The 18,339-nt window shown below is 45.2% G+C and overlaps 1 protein-coding gene across 1 annotated transcript; it reads left to right on the forward strand.

Moving 5' to 3' along the window:
• The first annotated feature begins 15,813 nt into the window (after positions 1-15,813).
• Positions 15,814-16,806, forward strand: LOC127042017 (olfactory receptor 52N2-like). Its single transcript, XM_050935700.1, has one exon. It carries the CDS (start codon positions 15,859-15,861, stop codon positions 16,804-16,806), a length of 948 nt encoding a protein of 315 aa, XP_050791657.1. The 5' UTR covers positions 15,814-15,858.
• The last annotated feature ends 1,533 nt before the right edge of the window (positions 16,807-18,339 follow it).

The following is an 18,339-nucleotide window of genomic DNA, read 5'->3' on the forward strand; positions in this document are numbered from 1 at the left end:
GGTAAATTACATGAATTTTGTCAGGGTTTTCTAAAGCATCTCTTCTATTTCAATATGTAGATGACGTTTGTTTAGCAACAGAAGCTCAAGAGAAACACCTGGAGCGTCAAAATGAACTTTTTTTCAAATCATGAAGGACTCAGGATTAAAATGTAACCCAACAAAGGTATAACTAGTGGTCTCCTAAGTTTCCTTCATGTATCACATTGTCTCAAGGAGGTCGATTACCTGCACAACTAAAGGTGGATTCAAGTCGGGAACTACCCATGCCCACTAACATAACTGCTTTACATTCTTTCTTAGGTTTAGCAGGATACCATTGAGACTTTATCTCTAACTTTGCTCACATTGCAGGTCCACTCTCTAATCTCTTGAATAAAGAAGTTGCTTGAATTTGGACACACAAGCATGCAAACAAAGGGAAATGATCTATTTGGTACATGACATGTACGGTGAGGTTTTGGCAAACCAGTAAAGTGCCTGAAACCACTATGGCTTATTGCTAAAAGCAACTAAGTCATCAGGCTGTAAAGTAGCCATGCAGCAGCCTCATCTTGACCATGGCAGGAGGGGAGTGGGGTTTGGGTGCCACAGAAAGAGCAGCTTGACCTCGTGTCTTTCCTGATAAGAATTGTGTTGAAGTTGTTGATACATTTTAGAAGAGAATGATATGCCCACAGGAAAAAAAACACCACCACCTGGTTAATCAATAATCAGAAGGAACCTCTTGCTTGACCATTGAAATTTCTTGCTTAACAAGTTTTCTTTAAGGGACATGTCATTGTATTACTAATCTATAATTAAGGGGGGAAAGTTTGAGGTAGTTGGACTGGGCTCTCCTCTGGATGCATCTTGTGCTCCCCACCGGCAGATGGGCTGCGCTGTGCCACTCGAGAGCCACACTCAGCTTTGGCAATTATTGAGGGTGGGGTGTATTTTACTAACCTGTTGTGGAGGTGTGCAAGTGCTCGAGAAAAAGTAAAATTTAGCTTTAAGTGAAAGCACTCTTGTGTTGTCCTGTCTGTGCCAGCCATCTATTGGTCAGACCTCCCTGTTTCCCCTGATTTATTTCCTGACTCCACCTCGCATGGACTACATGTTATCAAGAGGTCTATGTTAAAAGAATCCTGGGTAACAGAACTACCGTCAGGAGATGGAAAAAAGCCATGCAGTGTGTCACCCCGATAGGTTGGTCGCCATGCATGAAGGCAAACGTATACCCGTACTGTGCAAATTGTTTGGTTTATGCACAGAATAATCCTACCCCAACAAAAACAAATGCTTCTTTATGATGCTAAATACATGAAGGTCCATGGCAGGCTCTGCAAATTGATTTTTGGGACCTTTACCAAAAACTCAAAGGGGAAACCAATACCTTCTGGTTATCATTAATCCATGCTCTTAATGGGTGGAAGCATTTCTTTGAAATTAAATACACTCTAGGTACAGCAATGTGAGTACAGACCACACCCTTTATTCTTAGGACACAAAACTCAATCAGGTTCTTAAAAGAAGAACTTTTTTGTAAAGAAAAAAGTAAATGAATCACATCTTCAAAATCAGGATGGAAGGTAACCTCACAGGGTATTAAATAGATTTAAAACAAAGAGGATTCCCCTCTGGACGCAACTTCCCAATTACAAAAACAGGAGTAAAACTACCTTTGTAGCAGGTCTGGCTCTAGGCACCAGCAAAACAAGCAGGTGCTTGGGGCAGCATATTTCCAGGGGGCGACATTTGGGCTATTATTATTTTTTTTAAACTGACGTCCTCCCGTCCCACAACCCTGCAGAAGCAGAGCTACGAAGCACCTGGGGATCCGGCATGGATGCTGAGAATCCATGGGACCCTGGGAGCTGTAGTTCCTTGCCTGGCTTCCTGACTATAGAGCCAGCCCTGGAGCAGGGAGAGAACTACATTTCCCAGCATTCCCTTGGTAGCTATCAACAGGATAGGGAGGAGTAGAGAGTGAGGTAGCTGAGCCATGCTGTGAGTCGAAAGGGATGGCACTATGAATGGGGAACAAGTGGCCCAAGGAGTACAAGGCTTTGGCCCAGATATCCCCTTCAGAAGACATCCCCAGACTGCGTTAGGGATACTGGGGTGACCTCACCTTGCAGCCCCCAAAGAAGGAATTGGGTGGACTAAATGGACACTGCCCCTCTCTATCTAAAGCCTAGCAAGGGAGGTACATGGATCCCACTAGAATTTAAAATGAAAAGTAAGGGAGGGGAGGCTCTGCTAGGGGACTTCGGCAGCATTAGATACAGTGCCAGGCACCTAGGAGGATTTCCACTTCTGAGCCATGGAAGCAGAAATTGACTTTTCCTTTCCAGATGTAGCTAATATTCAGAAAGGGAATCTAGCACCTGCCTTCCAGATTTGAACACCTCAAAATTCAGGAGTGCTCAAGCCCAGTTTGGGCAGCTCTTACTTCATTTCTCTCAAATCAAATACGTTGATCCACTGTAATTTGCTGTAGAACAACTAGGATTAGAAACGAACAAGCAAGAAATGCTTCACAGTGGTTTTTAGGACTGGAATTGCTATTTTCAACAGCCATTGTCTTTTTTAGTTTTATTTGTTTAAAAGGAAGACGATACTGCATTGGCAAATTCCCCATAGAAAGAAAGAGTGGAACAAAAGAGTAACAAAGGCACTTCAACTTTTCCTCATTTATGGGGGACAGTCTTATAATATCCATCCAGATGTCCTCCAATCACACAAGCTGAAAATTGTTCCTCTTTACTGCCTTTCTGTAAGCATATGGGAACCAGTCCTGCCTGTGTTCTGTGGACATCCAAAATTCCTGCTGAATGACCCTCTCTGGGAGCAAGTTTCTAGTGACCCAGGGCTGGGACAGCAGGAGGGTGCAGCTTGTGGCGGGGGAAGTGCTGGTGGTGGGAGGGAACTTGTGGGGGGAAAGGAGGGATCCGAGCACTGGGGCGGCAGGGGTTGCGGGCTGGGGGAGCCCAGGGCCAGGGTAGGGGGCAACCAAATTTTCTTTTGCTTGAGGTGGCAAAAACCTAGAACCGCCCTGCTTTGTAGCTTAGAAAATTCACAAGCCAAAACAAAAATAATCTAACATCTTTCCTTGCCTTACTTACAATTTCTGTAATTTTAGAAGGATCAGTCCAGGTATGTTTTTAGAAGATGTTGTATCTGCTTGGTCTCTCCCTCTGTCTTGGGAGGGAAAAAACAATGAGCCCCACAAAAAACTCCCACCCCCCCACCACAAATTTGAAATTATCTTCTTCTTCATTGGTCTTTCTGGTCAGGTGCCAACTAGGTGATTTGAGTAGCGGGGAAGAAAAAAGTGAGTGGCAGTCAGTAGCTGTTTTTGAAGGTTTCATTTGTTGAAGAATTGCCACTTTTAAGTCTACTACAATGACACACTACACGATAAAATCACTAACCCAGGAACCAAACCTTGCAACAAACCCTAGTGCCAACTCTGTCCACATATCTACTTAACCCCTTACAAGTAAAGCAATTCAGCACAGCTGGCAAGGAGGGCAGGGCAGGCTGAGTAACACATTCCAGGGCCAAACTGGAGCTGGCAAAGTATCAACATCAACAAATTCCTAGATGCCAAGGCAGAAGTCGAGGGAATCGAAATGGGCAACAAAAGGAAAGTGGCAAATGGCTGGAAGGGGGCTACTGGGCAGAGCAAAGGGAGGCCTACCAGCCAAATATAGCGGGGAAGGGAGAGCAAGTACACACGTGGGTGGGAGACATATTCGCCAGTGTGCGCTTGTGTTATGCAGTCCATGCTTGCTGGTGCAATAGTCCCAGCTGATAGAAGGAGCAAAGCAAAGAGCGGGGGTGAGGGGGCGAAGAGAAGGCCCCAATTGTAAGTAGGGGTCGTGGAAGGGGTTGGCGGGGGGAGAGATGGGCTAGGGGGAGCACTGCACGCTGCTCCCACTTACTCCCCACAACAGCAGGAGCAAAGATATAAAGTCACGCAGTCCTGGAAGAGCCCTCTCTAAAATGTCACGCAGCAGCCCTCCTCTTTGTCTTCCTGGATGACATGAGCCATGTGGGTCTCTGCAGGGAAATCACAGAGTACTACCCCCTAAAGGAAGGAGAGCACCTTACACCTGTGGAAAATCACCCTACAGCCCAGGGTGTTCAAGGTAGCAAAGATGGCTGGTTTCATAGTGAGGGCCGGGGAGGATCCTCACAACAATCTGTGACCGACCCCAAAAGCCAGGAGGGAATCACAGAAGTTGCCATCCCGCTGGTAGGCCATGATGTCCTGCCTCTCGGTCCCCCTTCCCTCCTTCAAAACATCCCTCTCAACCCGGAGGACATTCCTACAGGAAACTGTGCAGTTCCTCCTTCAGAGCAGTGCGGGAGAGCTGGGCCCCTGTGACAATCCCACGGCCCATGGAGTAATTCACTGAGGTTAACTAATGTTTAAGGCATTTTGACATCCTCTCTGTAAAATGAACTGTTGATGTACAGAGTCTTTTTATTATTAGTGCAGATAGTATTACCTCTTGGTATGTCCCACAAGTGTATTATATGATGTCATTATTTTAGTGATGCTGTTCTAGATTCTTATTAATCAACAAATCTGGAATTAAAAAAAGCCCCTAAACTCACCAAATTCTTTCATTATAGTATGAATCAGACTCAAAACTTTGACTGCAAAATAGAAATCAGTCATCAAACTCTCTTTTCTTGTTGTAACAAATGTAAACATCTGTCTCCCCACACTGGTTAACTAGAAGCCAAAAATGCCTTGTCCTGAGGCATCCCAGCCATTGGCTCATGTCCCAGATACTGGACTCCATGATAGGCAGTTAGTGAAATCCAGTTTCACCATATATAAGGTGGTTCTAATCTCAAGAGATTAGATACTTAGCCTGGTCTATATATAACTCAGATTTTACCCAATAATCCCACTGTTTCCAATCATTAGCAATTAAATACTAAAGGGTTAATAATAAAAGAAAAGAATAAGAGTTATAAATGACTAACAGATTATATACATGCAAGTGATTTGTCAGTGTTCAGAGATCAGGATCACAGCAGTGATGGAATAAACTGGTAGCTTGCAGAAGTCTCTCTGGAAATAACCCAAACATGTTGGATGTCATCAGTCCTTGTTCTGAGATTCCTTGTTGGAGATTCAGAGCAGAGAAATGAAGACAAGATGGAGATGTTTCAGGGGTCCTTTTTTATCACCTGCCCTGTGAATGGAATGTTACTGTCCCAAACAAAGTACACAGCCTCTGTGGAAAGTTACTGGCCCGAGCTGGAGTCCAGGGTCACATGAGCACATCACATGTCCTTACATGCATTGCTGAGCAATAGGAGCAGTCATTTCCCATATTCTTGTTGAAACATTTTTCTTCTATGGCCCATTGGGAGAGCTACATGTCCTTGAGGAGAGAAATAGTTCAGTGGTTTGAGCATTGGCCTCCTAAACCCAGGGTTGTGAATTCAGTACTTGAGGGGGCTACTTAGGGATCTGGGGCAAATTCAGTACTTGGTCCTGCTAGCAAAGGCAGAGGGCTGGACTCAATGACCTTTCAGGGTCCCTTCCAGTTCTGTGAGGTAGATATATATTTATTTTACTTATAACAGTCCAACATTAACATAAATTCTTTCTGAGGGGTGTTACTCATAAATAAAACACTAGTTTAAGTGTCCAAGTCCCAGGTCAATATTCATAATGTCAGACACAAAGATGATGCATGCATATACATGGGATAATCATATTTAGCAAATCATAGCTTTTTCCCATTGACAGTCTGCTTTTCTGAAGTCCAGGGTCTATATTCTGCCGCTCTCCTTTCTTCCTTTTGTCAGGATCCTGAAGTCAACCATCTCAGGGTCACTGTCTCTCAGGTTCCCACCCACTTTTGCTTTCCCTACTAATTCTTCCCGCTTTGTGAGCAGCAGGTCTAGAAGAGCTCTGCTCCAAGTTGGTTCCTCCAACACTTGCACCAGGAAATTGTCCCCTACACTTTCCAAAAGCTTCCTGGATTGTTTGTGCACCACTGTATTGCTCTCCCAGCAGATATGAGGGTGATTAAAGTCTCCCATGAGAACCAGGGCCTGCGATCTAGTAACTTCTGCTAGTTGCCAGAAGAAAGCTTCGTCCACCTCATCCCCTGGTCTGATGGTCTGTAGCAGACTCCCACCACGACATCAACCTTGTTGCTCACACTTCTAAACTTAATCCAGAGCTCTCAGGTTTTTCAACAGTTTCATACCGGAGCTCTGAGCAGTCATACTGCTCTCTTACATACAGTGCAACTCCCTCACCTTTTCTGCCCTGCCTGTCCTTCCTGATCAGTTTATATCCATCCATGTGAACTACCCTGACATTCCAGCAACTGCTCGGTATGATGTACTACTGTGGATGTGCTGCTCAAAGGTCTCCTGTGTAACCTCTTTATGCGGATGGGAGAGAGCTCTCCTGCTGTCATGCTTAAACCACCCTCAGTGAGCACCTCCTGCTGACACAGTGCTGTCCACACTAGTGATTTTGTCAGTTAGGGGTGAGTTTTTCACATCCCTGACCGACAAAACTTTTCCCAACAAAAGTGTTAGTGTAGACAAAGCCTCAGTTGCAGACGAGTAAAGACGTCCACGGCCTTAAGTCCTGCACTGTTTAAGAAGACTCCAATTTTCTGCTAGTCTCCTTTCTCTCCAAATCCATTGGTATGCATAGAAATATCCCAAAACTCTGCCTGAATCTGTTCCCGGGCCCTGCTGCATTGCCCGAGAGTTTCAACTCCTTGAGGGTTTCCAGTTGTTCCAGCTCCAGGATGGCTCCTTTGTTCCTTCACCACAGCCCTGTTATCTCTGCCCTCTGCTCTGGTCTCCCCTCCAGTACCAGGGGTTGTCTTGGGAATTCATGAGACAATCTGTGCTCTAAGGAGGGAGGCATGAGTAGAACTAAAGCAGGTTACAGAAGCTAACGGAGAGTCACGCGCTCCCAGCTGTGTGTCTGCTGCAGCTGCCACTCAATGGCCGGTTCTCGCTCACCCCAGTCTAGTTCTCCTAAACACATGATCTGCTCTTAAAAGCCCAGGACACACTTCCAGCAGCCAGGGCCAGGCTGTGCATTTCCGCTGTCTCACACCCACCCAGCAGCCTATGTAACCACCCGTTCTTAGTGCTGCTCCTCCCCCATCTCCCGCCTGCCCCCTCTCTGGTTTGTTACACACAGTAGCTGTGTCCTGTCTTAATTTGATCGATAAGATCTTTGGGGCAGGGGCAGTTTCTCCTTCTGTGTGTGTGAAGGGCCCAGCAGAAAGGGGCCTCTGGAGGCTTCCAAAACACAAATAATGATCATAAATAATCAAGACAATAATCCAGCCAAATCAGGGCCTGGCCCACACATACACCCATTGGCTCTAGCTACTGAGGAAGTTCAAGCCATGCTGGGCAGCTACAGAGTGTTAGTAGCCTGACTGCAGGTGGACATGGTGCCCCGCTGTGCTCGGACAGGAGAATTCATTCAGTCTCATTCCAGTGCTCAAAAATCCAGATGCTCCGCACAAAAGAAATTCCCCCAATCAGCCAGAGGAGCAGGCAAAGAAGAGTTCAGCTGTGGGAATCCAAGTGCCCTCCAGTCGGGGCAGTGCTGGAAAGTCTGACTCAGCCTCCCTCTGCATCCCACCTAACGAACAGTTGCTACCAGAGTAGGAGTCCATTTCCCTCTTGGCATGATGGAGAGACCATGGAAGTCAGGACTCCTGGGTTCTGTCATCCTGCCACACATTCTCTGTGTGACTCTGGCCAATTCATATCTCCCTCTGCCTCAGTTTACCAATTTGTATCATTGGATATATAATCATAGTGACTTTCTTTTATTAGGTGTTTTCAAGATCCTTCAATGAAAGGTGCTGCACAGGATGATGATAGTTACTGCCAGGGTGGATTTGATTTAAATTGTGATTTAAATCACGATTTAAATCACTAGTCAGAAAGACTTGATTTAATCATGGATTTTTACATAAAAGTGCATTCTTGTTGGTTGTTATAACCTTAATACATATTCTTCACAACTCAGACACAGATGTAGGTTTCATTTTTAGAAGGTATACACTATACCTTTTTAAACAGTGATTTGTTTTGAAAACTTTTCAGATTAGTTTTACTGCTAAATCAGAAAATGAATGATTGGTTATTTCATTTACCAAAGGTAACTGAAGCAGATATTTATGAAGTCATTGGGAGGTGAACTATCTTCAATTCAACAGGTTAATCATTAGTATTTGGAGGACTTTCTTGCCATGCTGTATGAGGGGGAGAACATCACTAGACAGACATTTAAATTGTTTTATTTAACTAAAACAACAATGTTAACTATTCTGGATATTTTCTTCAACAGCAAACAAATAATATTTTAACAAAACAAGCATATGTCCCTCGCTTCTCACAATTATCTCCAGACTTCTTCTCCTTGCCCAGATCTATTTCAACCCGAACAATCTTCTATTCATTGAACTTTTTGAAACTTTGCACTTTTAGAGAGAGGTAAGGGATTGACTCTGTGTACTCAAGCTTGCAGGGGGACAATCGAGCTGAGGTCTCTTATTTCTCGTCTCTCTATATTATTTATTTATTTTAAATAAATGTTGCTGTTAACAAGCATGTTACCTCTGGAGACACAAATCCACAGTTTGAAAAACTAAGCATCTCTGATGGTATCTTCTAGACTGAGCACCGGATCCCTTTTGGTAGACAGAAAGATTAACTTCAATAATCTATACAGAAGCCCCAGGAACCCCATAAAATTGGGTCCCTAATCCATGAACTATTGGAACTCATTTACAAAACTTTTCTTAAACACTGCATGCATATATTGTCCCTTACTATAGCATTAGAATTTATAATCCCTATTCCACGATGAGATATCTTTGAGCTATAATGTATCTTCATTAAAACTATCTTTAGATGAGTTTTCTCCTTAAAAAACGTTTTACAAAAAAATTTGATGTAAATAAAAAAAATCTGATTTTTTTTAATTTTTAACAAAAATAATTGATTTTTATCCACTCTGGTTACTGCTGAGAATTACTGATCTCTGATCCCTTAGCGACAGCCCAGTGTACCTGCACAAAGTGTTTTTGTCTCTCCGGAGTGATTGCTTTCCAGATCTGTCTGTCTGCTATCTACTTTGCCACCCTGAGCATTTACAAAGTATCAGACCCTATGTGGATCTAGTCATTATCCCAAATTTTCTTAGTAATTAACTATAATTTTTAAATATACACAAATACACAGAGCAGACAATTCCTCTCTGACTCAGCACAGAGCCCAAGAGTTCTCATCTCCCTTTGGGAAGGTCCCTTAATTACTGTTTACTCCTGAAGCTGCATAAGGGCAGATGGGCTGGTCTCCAGCCTGTTTACATTCACATGCCACTTCTCCATAAGAGGCTGAACAAACCCCCCCGGGACTGCTCAGAGATATATTAGAAGTGGTGCACAGCTCTGTGTTGGCTCTCGGCATGGGATGCTTCTGCAGATGCTGGGGTGAGAGAGGTGTGGAACACGGCTACCTGAGAGGGATTCCCAGGGAAGACGCTTCCATCTCAAAATTCTCAGGTACCCATCTCTTGCTGAGGAGTTCACCTGCTTGACAAACCCAGTGCAATATGGGTGTGCTGGGACAGAGAGTAAGCCTGTGTGAGTTTTTGCTCTGCACAGATATTAAACATCCCAGGGCCCTTGCTACAGGTGATGAGTTTGCTTCAGTATCAATGGCCAAATTTGTCCCTCTTTTCTTTGTCCTCCTTCCTCAGCTGATGGCCTCCAGCCCCAAGGCAGCTGCTTTTCAGTGCTACAGTGGATTTTTCAGAATGAAAGGTTTTAGTAGATGGACAATAGAGGGCCAAATTCTGAAACTGGGGCATGTAGTTTGCTCAGACCTTATAGAGGCAAAACTCCCCTTGAAGTAAGAATTGAGTAAGCACCTCAGGAACCGGTGGTGTGTTAATGCACAGACATTATCACCCCTGCTCTTGCATCTAGGTCTCTAGATGTTAACTGGGTGGGTGGGGTGCAGCTATTATCTGACTTTTATCTCCTGGAAAACATGGAAGTGCTAGGGGTCCTCACTGGAACAACTATACGAATTTTTCAACATGGGCAAAACATCTTTTCTCCTAGTTTCATTTGAGAAGTCAGCTAAACTGTAGCGCCTGAAACTTTCCAAAAACAATTCAGCCGGAAGCAGACACCCAGCATGGGAAATTTCAGTCCAAATAGTTAAAGTTTGGCAAACTTATCAGCAACTGAAAATGGAAGGTGTCAGACAGCCTTAGCTGGTGGTGGTGCCACCAGCAAAACCTACAATGACCCATCAATTTGTGAATGACATTCAACTAAGCTCTTTGCTGCAATAATGTCTGCGGCAAGGAGTTCCACAGGCCACATATAGATTATATAAACAATTTTCTTTCATCATTGTTATATATTCAAATTTTTGGTGTAAATGAATGTCCCCTTTTTTGTGTTTTATGATACATGGTGAATACAAATGCCTGAACAAATTTCATTATCAATATCCATTTGGAAAACCTTCAGCAAAAGAGCTACAACTTTTCCCCATCTTTTTTATGGCAGCCTTTCATGTATTTGAAGACCACTACCATGTCCCCACTTAATCTCCTCTTTTCCAAACTAAACATACCCAGTTCCTTCAGCCTTTGTCGTATGGCTTCCCTCCCATCCCTTTGATCATTGGTGCCACTCACCTCTGGATCCTTTCCAGTCTCTCTACATCCTTTCTATACACTGATGCCCAAAACTGGACTCACTACTCAAGCTGAGGCCTAACCAGCGATGTGTAGATGAATATTATCACCTCCCATGACAGCATGCTGTGCAACTGAAATTTGCATTTCCTTTTTTAGAATTGCCCAAAGAAAGGAAGCCCCTGAGAGATGTAGCTGTCTCACCCTAACCCCAGTGTAGACAATATGAGGTCGACAGAAGAATTCTTCCATCAACCTTGCTACCACCTCTTGGGGAGGTGGGCTACTTGCAGTGATGGGAGAACCGCTCCTTTCAGTGCAAGTCGTGTCTACATTGAGGTACTACAGCAGCACCGCTGCAGCATTTTCAGTGTAGACAAGGCCTCAAGCAGATCTCCCAAAAAAGCATCCTGTCTCGCTCTGCAGACACATGGAGTTCGAAAATCAGCCTTTCCCCTTTGCAGTTTGTTCCAAAGGTTAATCTCTCTCAGTGATAAATATTTGTCCCCTTTTTCCAACTGGAACTTGTGTGGTTTCAGCTTCCAGCCATTGGGCCTTGCTCTGCCTTTCTCCGCTAGATTAAAGAGCCCGTTATTACTCTTTAGTATAAATAGGTGAAGCTCTTTAAGTCTCTCACACTGTCTGGCATTTTTTCCAGTCTTAAATAATTTTTGTGGCTCTTTTGGGCACCCTCTTTAATTTTTCAACACCCTTTTTTGAAATGTGGACTTTGGGCCTGGACACAGTCGTCTTCAACAATGCCATGTGCAGAGGGAAAATCCTTACATTGCCCTAGTTCATCCAAGGATCACACCTGCCCTTTTGGTCACAGCATCACACAGGGAGCTCACCATGAGCTGAGTGTCCACAGTGACCTCTAAATCCTTTTCATGGTCCCCGTGTTCAATATTATAGTGCCCTAGTCTGTGGGTCGGGCCTGCGTTACCTGTTCCAAAATGATAACCTAGCATTATTTATATGCATAGACTTTTGTTTTCTCATCCCATACCAGAATTTCCATTGATTCCTAACATTGTCCTAACATTTTTTTAAACATTCCCTTTATTTTTTTAATAGTTTATGTTTAACACAAAACTGCCCTGTATTTTGCCTTTATTTTATTTTTGGCTCTGCTGCTTCCTGGTTGTGTAATTCTGGTTCCAAATGAGATGTGTGGATGAACAGTCAGTTTGGATATCTGGTGTTCGTAACACTAAGGTTGTACTGTAGATGCTCTTTCACATTCTCCTTGACTGCTAATGGACTGGAAAGTATCTCATCATCTCACGTGATATGCGTACCTCATACTGCTTCTTTCTGAATGCAGAACAGAAATGTTTCTTGAACACTTTATCAGAGAAAAACAGACTCTCACTCTCTTTTTGGCTGCAGCAAAGTCAGATACTTTATTATCTCTAGCAATGTCGTGGGGGAGAGAGCTAAACAAGTCTCTCTCAGACAAACAATAACAGTAGCATTTGTACCTTTTGTTACAACAGCTGCATTTTGTTTATACATAGGTCATCCTGATAATATTTTTCTCACCAGTTTAAGCTCTAGTCTATATTCCGTACTTATCTAACTCAAAGTCGCAATGACTTCTCCCACAGTTCTTTCCTACTTGCCTCACACAGTCCTCCCTTCTACAAATCTCGCGTTATTAGGGTTACAGCTAGCCGGAGAATTGCTCCTAGAGGGGACTGTTTGCCACTGAAATCCCCTTCCAATCCCTTTCAGTTCTTTCTCTACTTCCACAACATCGACCTTTTCTGCAACATTAACAAGTTTCCTTTCTCCCTCTAAGAATTGGCCTAAACCTTTTCTAGGATTTCTTTTGTTCTTAATATATTTAATAGTCTCAATGTTGTGATCCTTAACTCTGGCAAGCATGGAGTTTTCCCTGCTGTCTTTAATGTCCCTTATCAATGTTCATCATTTCCAGTTGGTATTGCTTTGTATCTATTTTCCCTTTTCCCCATTTACTATTTATAGCTTCTTCACTCTTCACTGCTGCCTTCACTTTGCCACTAACTGTGTTTTTAGCCAAAGTTGTTCATTTTCTTGATTGTGGAATCGAGACTTTTTAGCTATGCAATCAACTCTTCTTAAAACACTGCCAATTTCCATTCACATTTCTGTCTAAATTATTCCTCCCAAAAAGTTTTACTCACAATTTGCTTCATCTTTGGGGAATTAGACCTTTTGAAGCGCTAAGGGTACATCTACACTACAGGATTATTCCGATTTTACATAAACTGGTTTTGTAAAACAGATTGTATAAAGTCGAGTGCACGCAGCCACACAAAGCACAATAATTAGGCGGTGTGCATCCATGTACCTAGACTATCGTCGATTTCTGGAGCGTTGTACTGTGGGTAGCTATCCCGTAGCTATCCCATAGTTCCCGCAGTCTCTCCTGCCCATTGGAATTCTGGGTTGAGATCCCAATGCATGATGGTGCAAAAACAGTGTCGCGGGTGATTCTGGGTAAATGTCGTCACTCATTCCTTACTCAGTGAAAGCAACGGCAGACAATCATTTCGCGCCCTTTTTCCCTGGATTGCCCTGGCAGATGCCATAGCATGGCAACCATGGAGCCTGTTTTGCCTTTTGTCACTGTCACCGTATGTGTACTGGATGCTGTTGACAGAGGCGGTACTGTAGGGCTACACAGCAGCATTCATTTGCCTTTGGAAGGTAGCAGGGACGGTTACCATCCCTATTGTACAGCCTGCCATGCCATTGTAAATTGGCGATGAGATGACAGTTATCAGTCGTTCAGTACAGTCTGCTGCTGTCATGGGTGCTCCTGGCTGGCCTTCACTGAGGTTGACTGGGGGCGCAAAGACAAAAATGGGAATGACTCCCCGGGTCATTCCCTCCTTTATGTTGTATCTAAAAATAGAGTCAGTCCTGCCTAGAATATGGGGCAAGTGTACTAGAAAACCAGTGTACCAGAGAACCAGAGAGTACAGTCGCTCCATGTCAGATCCCGCAGAAATGATGAGCTGCATGCCATTCTAGGGGGTGCCCCTGCAACAACCCCACCCGTTGCTTCCCTCCTCCCCCAACCCTCCTGGGCTACGGTTGCAGTGTCCCCCCATTTGTGTGATGAAGTAATAAAGAATAAAGAAATAAGAAACACTGACTTGTAAGTGAGATAAAATGAGGGGGAGGCAGCCTCCAGCTGCTATGGTAGTCCAGGCAGGACATTAAAAGGTGGGATGGGAGAGGAGCCCAGCCTCCCACTGCTCTGATAGTCCAAGAAGTACAGAATCTTTTCTTTAGACATGAAAGCAGGGGGGCTGATGGAGCTCAGTCCCCAGTTGCTATGATGAAGAAGGTTACCAGCTGTTCTGTACCATCTACTGGGAATGACCGGGAGTCATTCCTATTTTTACCCAGGCGCCCCCGGCCGACCTCACCGAGACCAGCAAGGAGCACTCACGAGATGAGGAGGATGGCTATCAGTCATTTCGTACTGGACTGTCTGCCACCGGGGAGGGGAGGGGAGAGGATGCTGCTGTTCAGTGCCGCAGCACCACGTCTACCAGCAGCATTCAGTAGACATACAGTGACATTGAAAAAAGTAAAGAAACAATTTTTTCCCTTTTCTTTCATGGGGGGCAAGAGGGGTAAATTGACAAGATACAACCTTAACCACCCCGGACAAAGTGTTTGACCCTACAGGCATTGGGAGCTCAGCCAAGAAGGCAAATACTTTTCGGAGACTGTGGGGACTGTGGGATAGCTCAAGTCCTCAGTCCCCCCTCCCTCCATGAGCATCCATTTGATTCTTTGGCTTTCCGTTAGGTTTCTCACACAGCACTGTGCTGTGGCCTCTGTCTATCATAGCCTGGAGATTTTTTCAAATGCTTTGTCATTTCGTCTTCTGTAACGGAGCTGTGATAGAACAGATTTGTCTCCCTATAAAGCAATCAGATCCAGTATCTCCCATACGGTCCATGCTGGAGCTCTTTTTGGATTTGGGACTGCATCGCCACCCGTGATGATCGGAGCTCCACACTGGGCAAAGAGGAAATGCAATTCAAAAGTTCGCAGGGCTTTTCCTGTCTTCCTGGCCAATGCATCCGATTTCAGATTGCTGTGCAGAGCAGTCACAATGGTGCACTGTGGGATACCACCAGGAGACCAATACCGTCGATTTGCGGCCACACTAACCCTAATCAGACATGGTTATACCGATTTCAGCGCTACTCCTCTCGTCGGGGAGGAGTACAGAAACTGGTTTAAAGAGCCCTTTATGTCAATATAAAGGGCCTTGTTGTGTGGACAGGTGCAGGGTTAAATCAGTTTAACGCTGCTAAATTCAGCTTAAATGCGTAGTGTAGACCAGGCCTTAGTGTCTAAAGGCATTACTGGTGGGGGACTGTTCTCTGTTTTCCCATTTGAATATAATTGCTTACATTCTTTATATTGTTCTCCTCTACCACATGCCTCCTTTTTTCTTTCTTCTTTTAAATAAACAGTCCCAGGCATTTCAATCTGTCCTCATATAGCATTCTCCCCCTGTCTCAGATATCCCCTTTAAAACTGCTATACCCTTTATAGAGACTGGATCATGCCTGGCCTTTTCTTGGAGATGTGTTCCAGTTGCGATGCTTCCCCCAAAACATGTTTGTCAAAGGTTTAGATTTTTTCTGTTCTCACATTTTGAGCAACTGGGTGAATGGGGAACTCCCTACACCACAGAATCTCTAGCATGGGTTTCATTTCATGAATGAACAATGACAGATAACCAGTATCCATACTGGCATTTCCTGATGGAGTCTTTTAAAGTTTCATAGACCCCGAAGGGTAGGACTTATTGACATATGGTGCACCATAAAACATGGAATTGGCATTAGTAAGGTCATTTGTTCACAATTCATTTCTCTGAATAATGAAAATGTCAATTTTCAGTGTGTGAATAGCGAACAATCTGCTTCACCAACGAGAAGAGCCTTCAGTAGTGCATGTAGTGTCTCATATTAACATTGTCTCTCTCTGTCCAGGCATTTGTACTGCAACCATCATCCTTGACCTTGGGCACATAAGGAAGTCAGGGGAACATACAGTACATACAAGAGACACCTTTCTGCCTCAAAGCTGGACACCTTCTCCCCTACTCCATGTCAGATTCCAACATAACCGACTTCACCAACCCCTCCACCTTCATCCTGCTGGGCATTCGTGGCCTGGAGGCTGCCCATGTCTGGATCTCCATCCCCTTCTGTGCCATGTATGCCATAGCTGTCTTGGGGAACTTCATCATCCTGTTCATCGTGAAGACGGACCCGAGTCTCCATGGGCCCATGTACTATTTCCTCTGCATGCTGGCCATCACCGACCTGGTCCTGTGCACATCCATCCTGCCCAAAATGCTGGCAATCTTTTGGTTCAATTCCAGGGAGATCAATTTAAGTGCCTGCCTCACCCAGCTGTACTTCATTCACTGCTTCATAGTAATGGAGTCTGGGATCCTTGTGGCCATGGCTTTTGATCGCTACGTGGCCATCTGTGATCCCCTGAGACATTCCACTATCCTGACAAACCCTGTTGTGACTAAGATTGGCCTGGCCGCGGGGCTACGTGGTGGCATGCTTGTACTGCCCTATGTCTTGCTGGCGAGGCAGTGGCCATACTGCAGAACTAACATCATACCACACACACATTGTGAGCACATGGCCGTGGTGAAGTTGGCCTGTGCTGACATCCGTGTCAGTAGTTACTACGGTCTCTCTGTGGCAATCTTGGTGATCAGTATGGATGTACTTTTTATCACCGTGTCCTATATCCAGATCCTCAGGGCCATCTTCAGCCTCCCCACAAAGGACGCCCGACTCAAGACTTTTGGGACTTGCAGCTCCCATCTCTGCACCATCTTAGTCTTTTACATCTCAGCTCTCTTCTCCTCCCTCACGTACCGGTTTGGCCACAATGTGCCCCTGCATTTCCACGTTCTCATTGCCAATGTCTACTTCCTGGTGCCCTCCATGCTAAACCCTATCATCTATGGAGTGAGGACCAAACAGATCTGGGACAGTCTGCTCCGGTTCTTTACTCATAAATGGACCTAAAGTTTTCTCCTGGTGCTCTGGCTCTTAGACTGAGCTACATGCAGAGCTGGGAGTTGACTTGGTGCTGAGTCCTACCTTTTCCTGACCTTACTGTGCGTTGTCAACATGACAGACTGGTAACTGGATCCCTGAAGCCCTGCTCTCTGCCCAACCTTTTCCCCCAAGTCTCCACCCGTGTTCTGTATCTTCCCTCAAGGCCCCACCCACTTCTGTGATTCTTCCCCCAAGGTGCTGCCCCTGTCTCTCCCTCCTCTCCTCCCCTCTCCCTATCACTTGCTGGATCATCTCTACCTCCCTTTCCCACCAGCGGGGCTCCCTCTGCTCTGAGGTTAGGATGGGAGCTGCTGCAGCCTGACAAGGAGCCTGCAGTGAATGCAGCGAGGACATAGCACTGGGGCCGACAGGCCAGTCGGGAGCGGAGAGGGAAGCCAGGAAGATGTATAAAGGCAGCTGAGGGTTGGGAGCAGGGTTCTGAGGCAGGTGGGTGAGATTGTACCTCCTACAGCTTGTGGGCCCTAAAGCTCAGCGACAAACTCCTGAGGGGAGACCCTTGTGTGGCTTATTTCCTTAACTTTCAGCTCCCTTTTTCTCCTCCTGGCTGGGGGCCTGTAGCAGGCAGACCCCTGCAATGGGTATGAGCTGGTAGCCCTTTGTCCTGAGCTAGATCTCGGGGGCAGGGTAAAGGATCAATTTTCAGGTTGGAAGACAACAGCTGAGAGATGCCGAAGGAGAAGACCCTGTGTTAGCTGGGAAGAGAGGATGCTGGGCAGAAGCTGGGGTGGCTTAGGTAGCTCACAGGGAGGGAGATAAACAGCACACCTGCCATTAGCTGGCTATTCACACACATACATGGCACCTTATCTGGAACTATAGGGGACCCATTGCCCAGGGGCTGAAGCTGAACAGTGAAGCTGAGTCTAACATACGCTCTGCATGATGCTATTGATCACTACATCTAGAAGCTCTTTAGCTAGGCTGCTAGGCAGCCTTTGTGGCAGGGTCCTCCCAGGCTTCCAGATGGAACTGGGGTACCATTCAGCCCCTGACCCCCCAGCAAGGGCTCCCTCCAACACTGTACTGCGGTGACAAGCTACTAAGACTTCCACCTGGCACTGTCACCAGCATACATACAGGTAGAGCCACACCCAGCTACGGTTACAAGCCCCTGCAGGGGAAAGCTTCTCCCAACTCCTCAGGCACACCCCCTCCTCTGGAGTAAACCCCCAAAATTATACCATCTTGTGCTGCATGGGAAAACATATGGCATAAGCTCATAACATTTCTCACTTCCTTCAGTGAGGAGACAAAACATAGGTTTTAAGATATTTTAGTGCTAGCCAAAGAATTCAAGCAGATTAAGTAGCAAATAAGCAAAAAATACAAACTAAGCTTAAAATACAGAACAAATTGGATATGAATAGCAGATTCTCACCCTAAGAGATGGTACAAGGAGGCAGCAGATTCTTATGGGGCCAGCAGCACTTCCTTTACAGCTTGAAACCCCCAAGTGTTTCATGCACAGGGTAAAAATCC

This window comes from Gopherus flavomarginatus, unplaced genomic scaffold (genome assembly GCF_025201925.1).
Source record: "Gopherus flavomarginatus isolate rGopFla2 unplaced genomic scaffold, rGopFla2.mat.asm mat_scaffold_1602_arrow_ctg1, whole genome shotgun sequence".
Classification (NCBI taxonomy): Eukaryota; Metazoa; Chordata; order Testudines; family Testudinidae; genus Gopherus; species Gopherus flavomarginatus.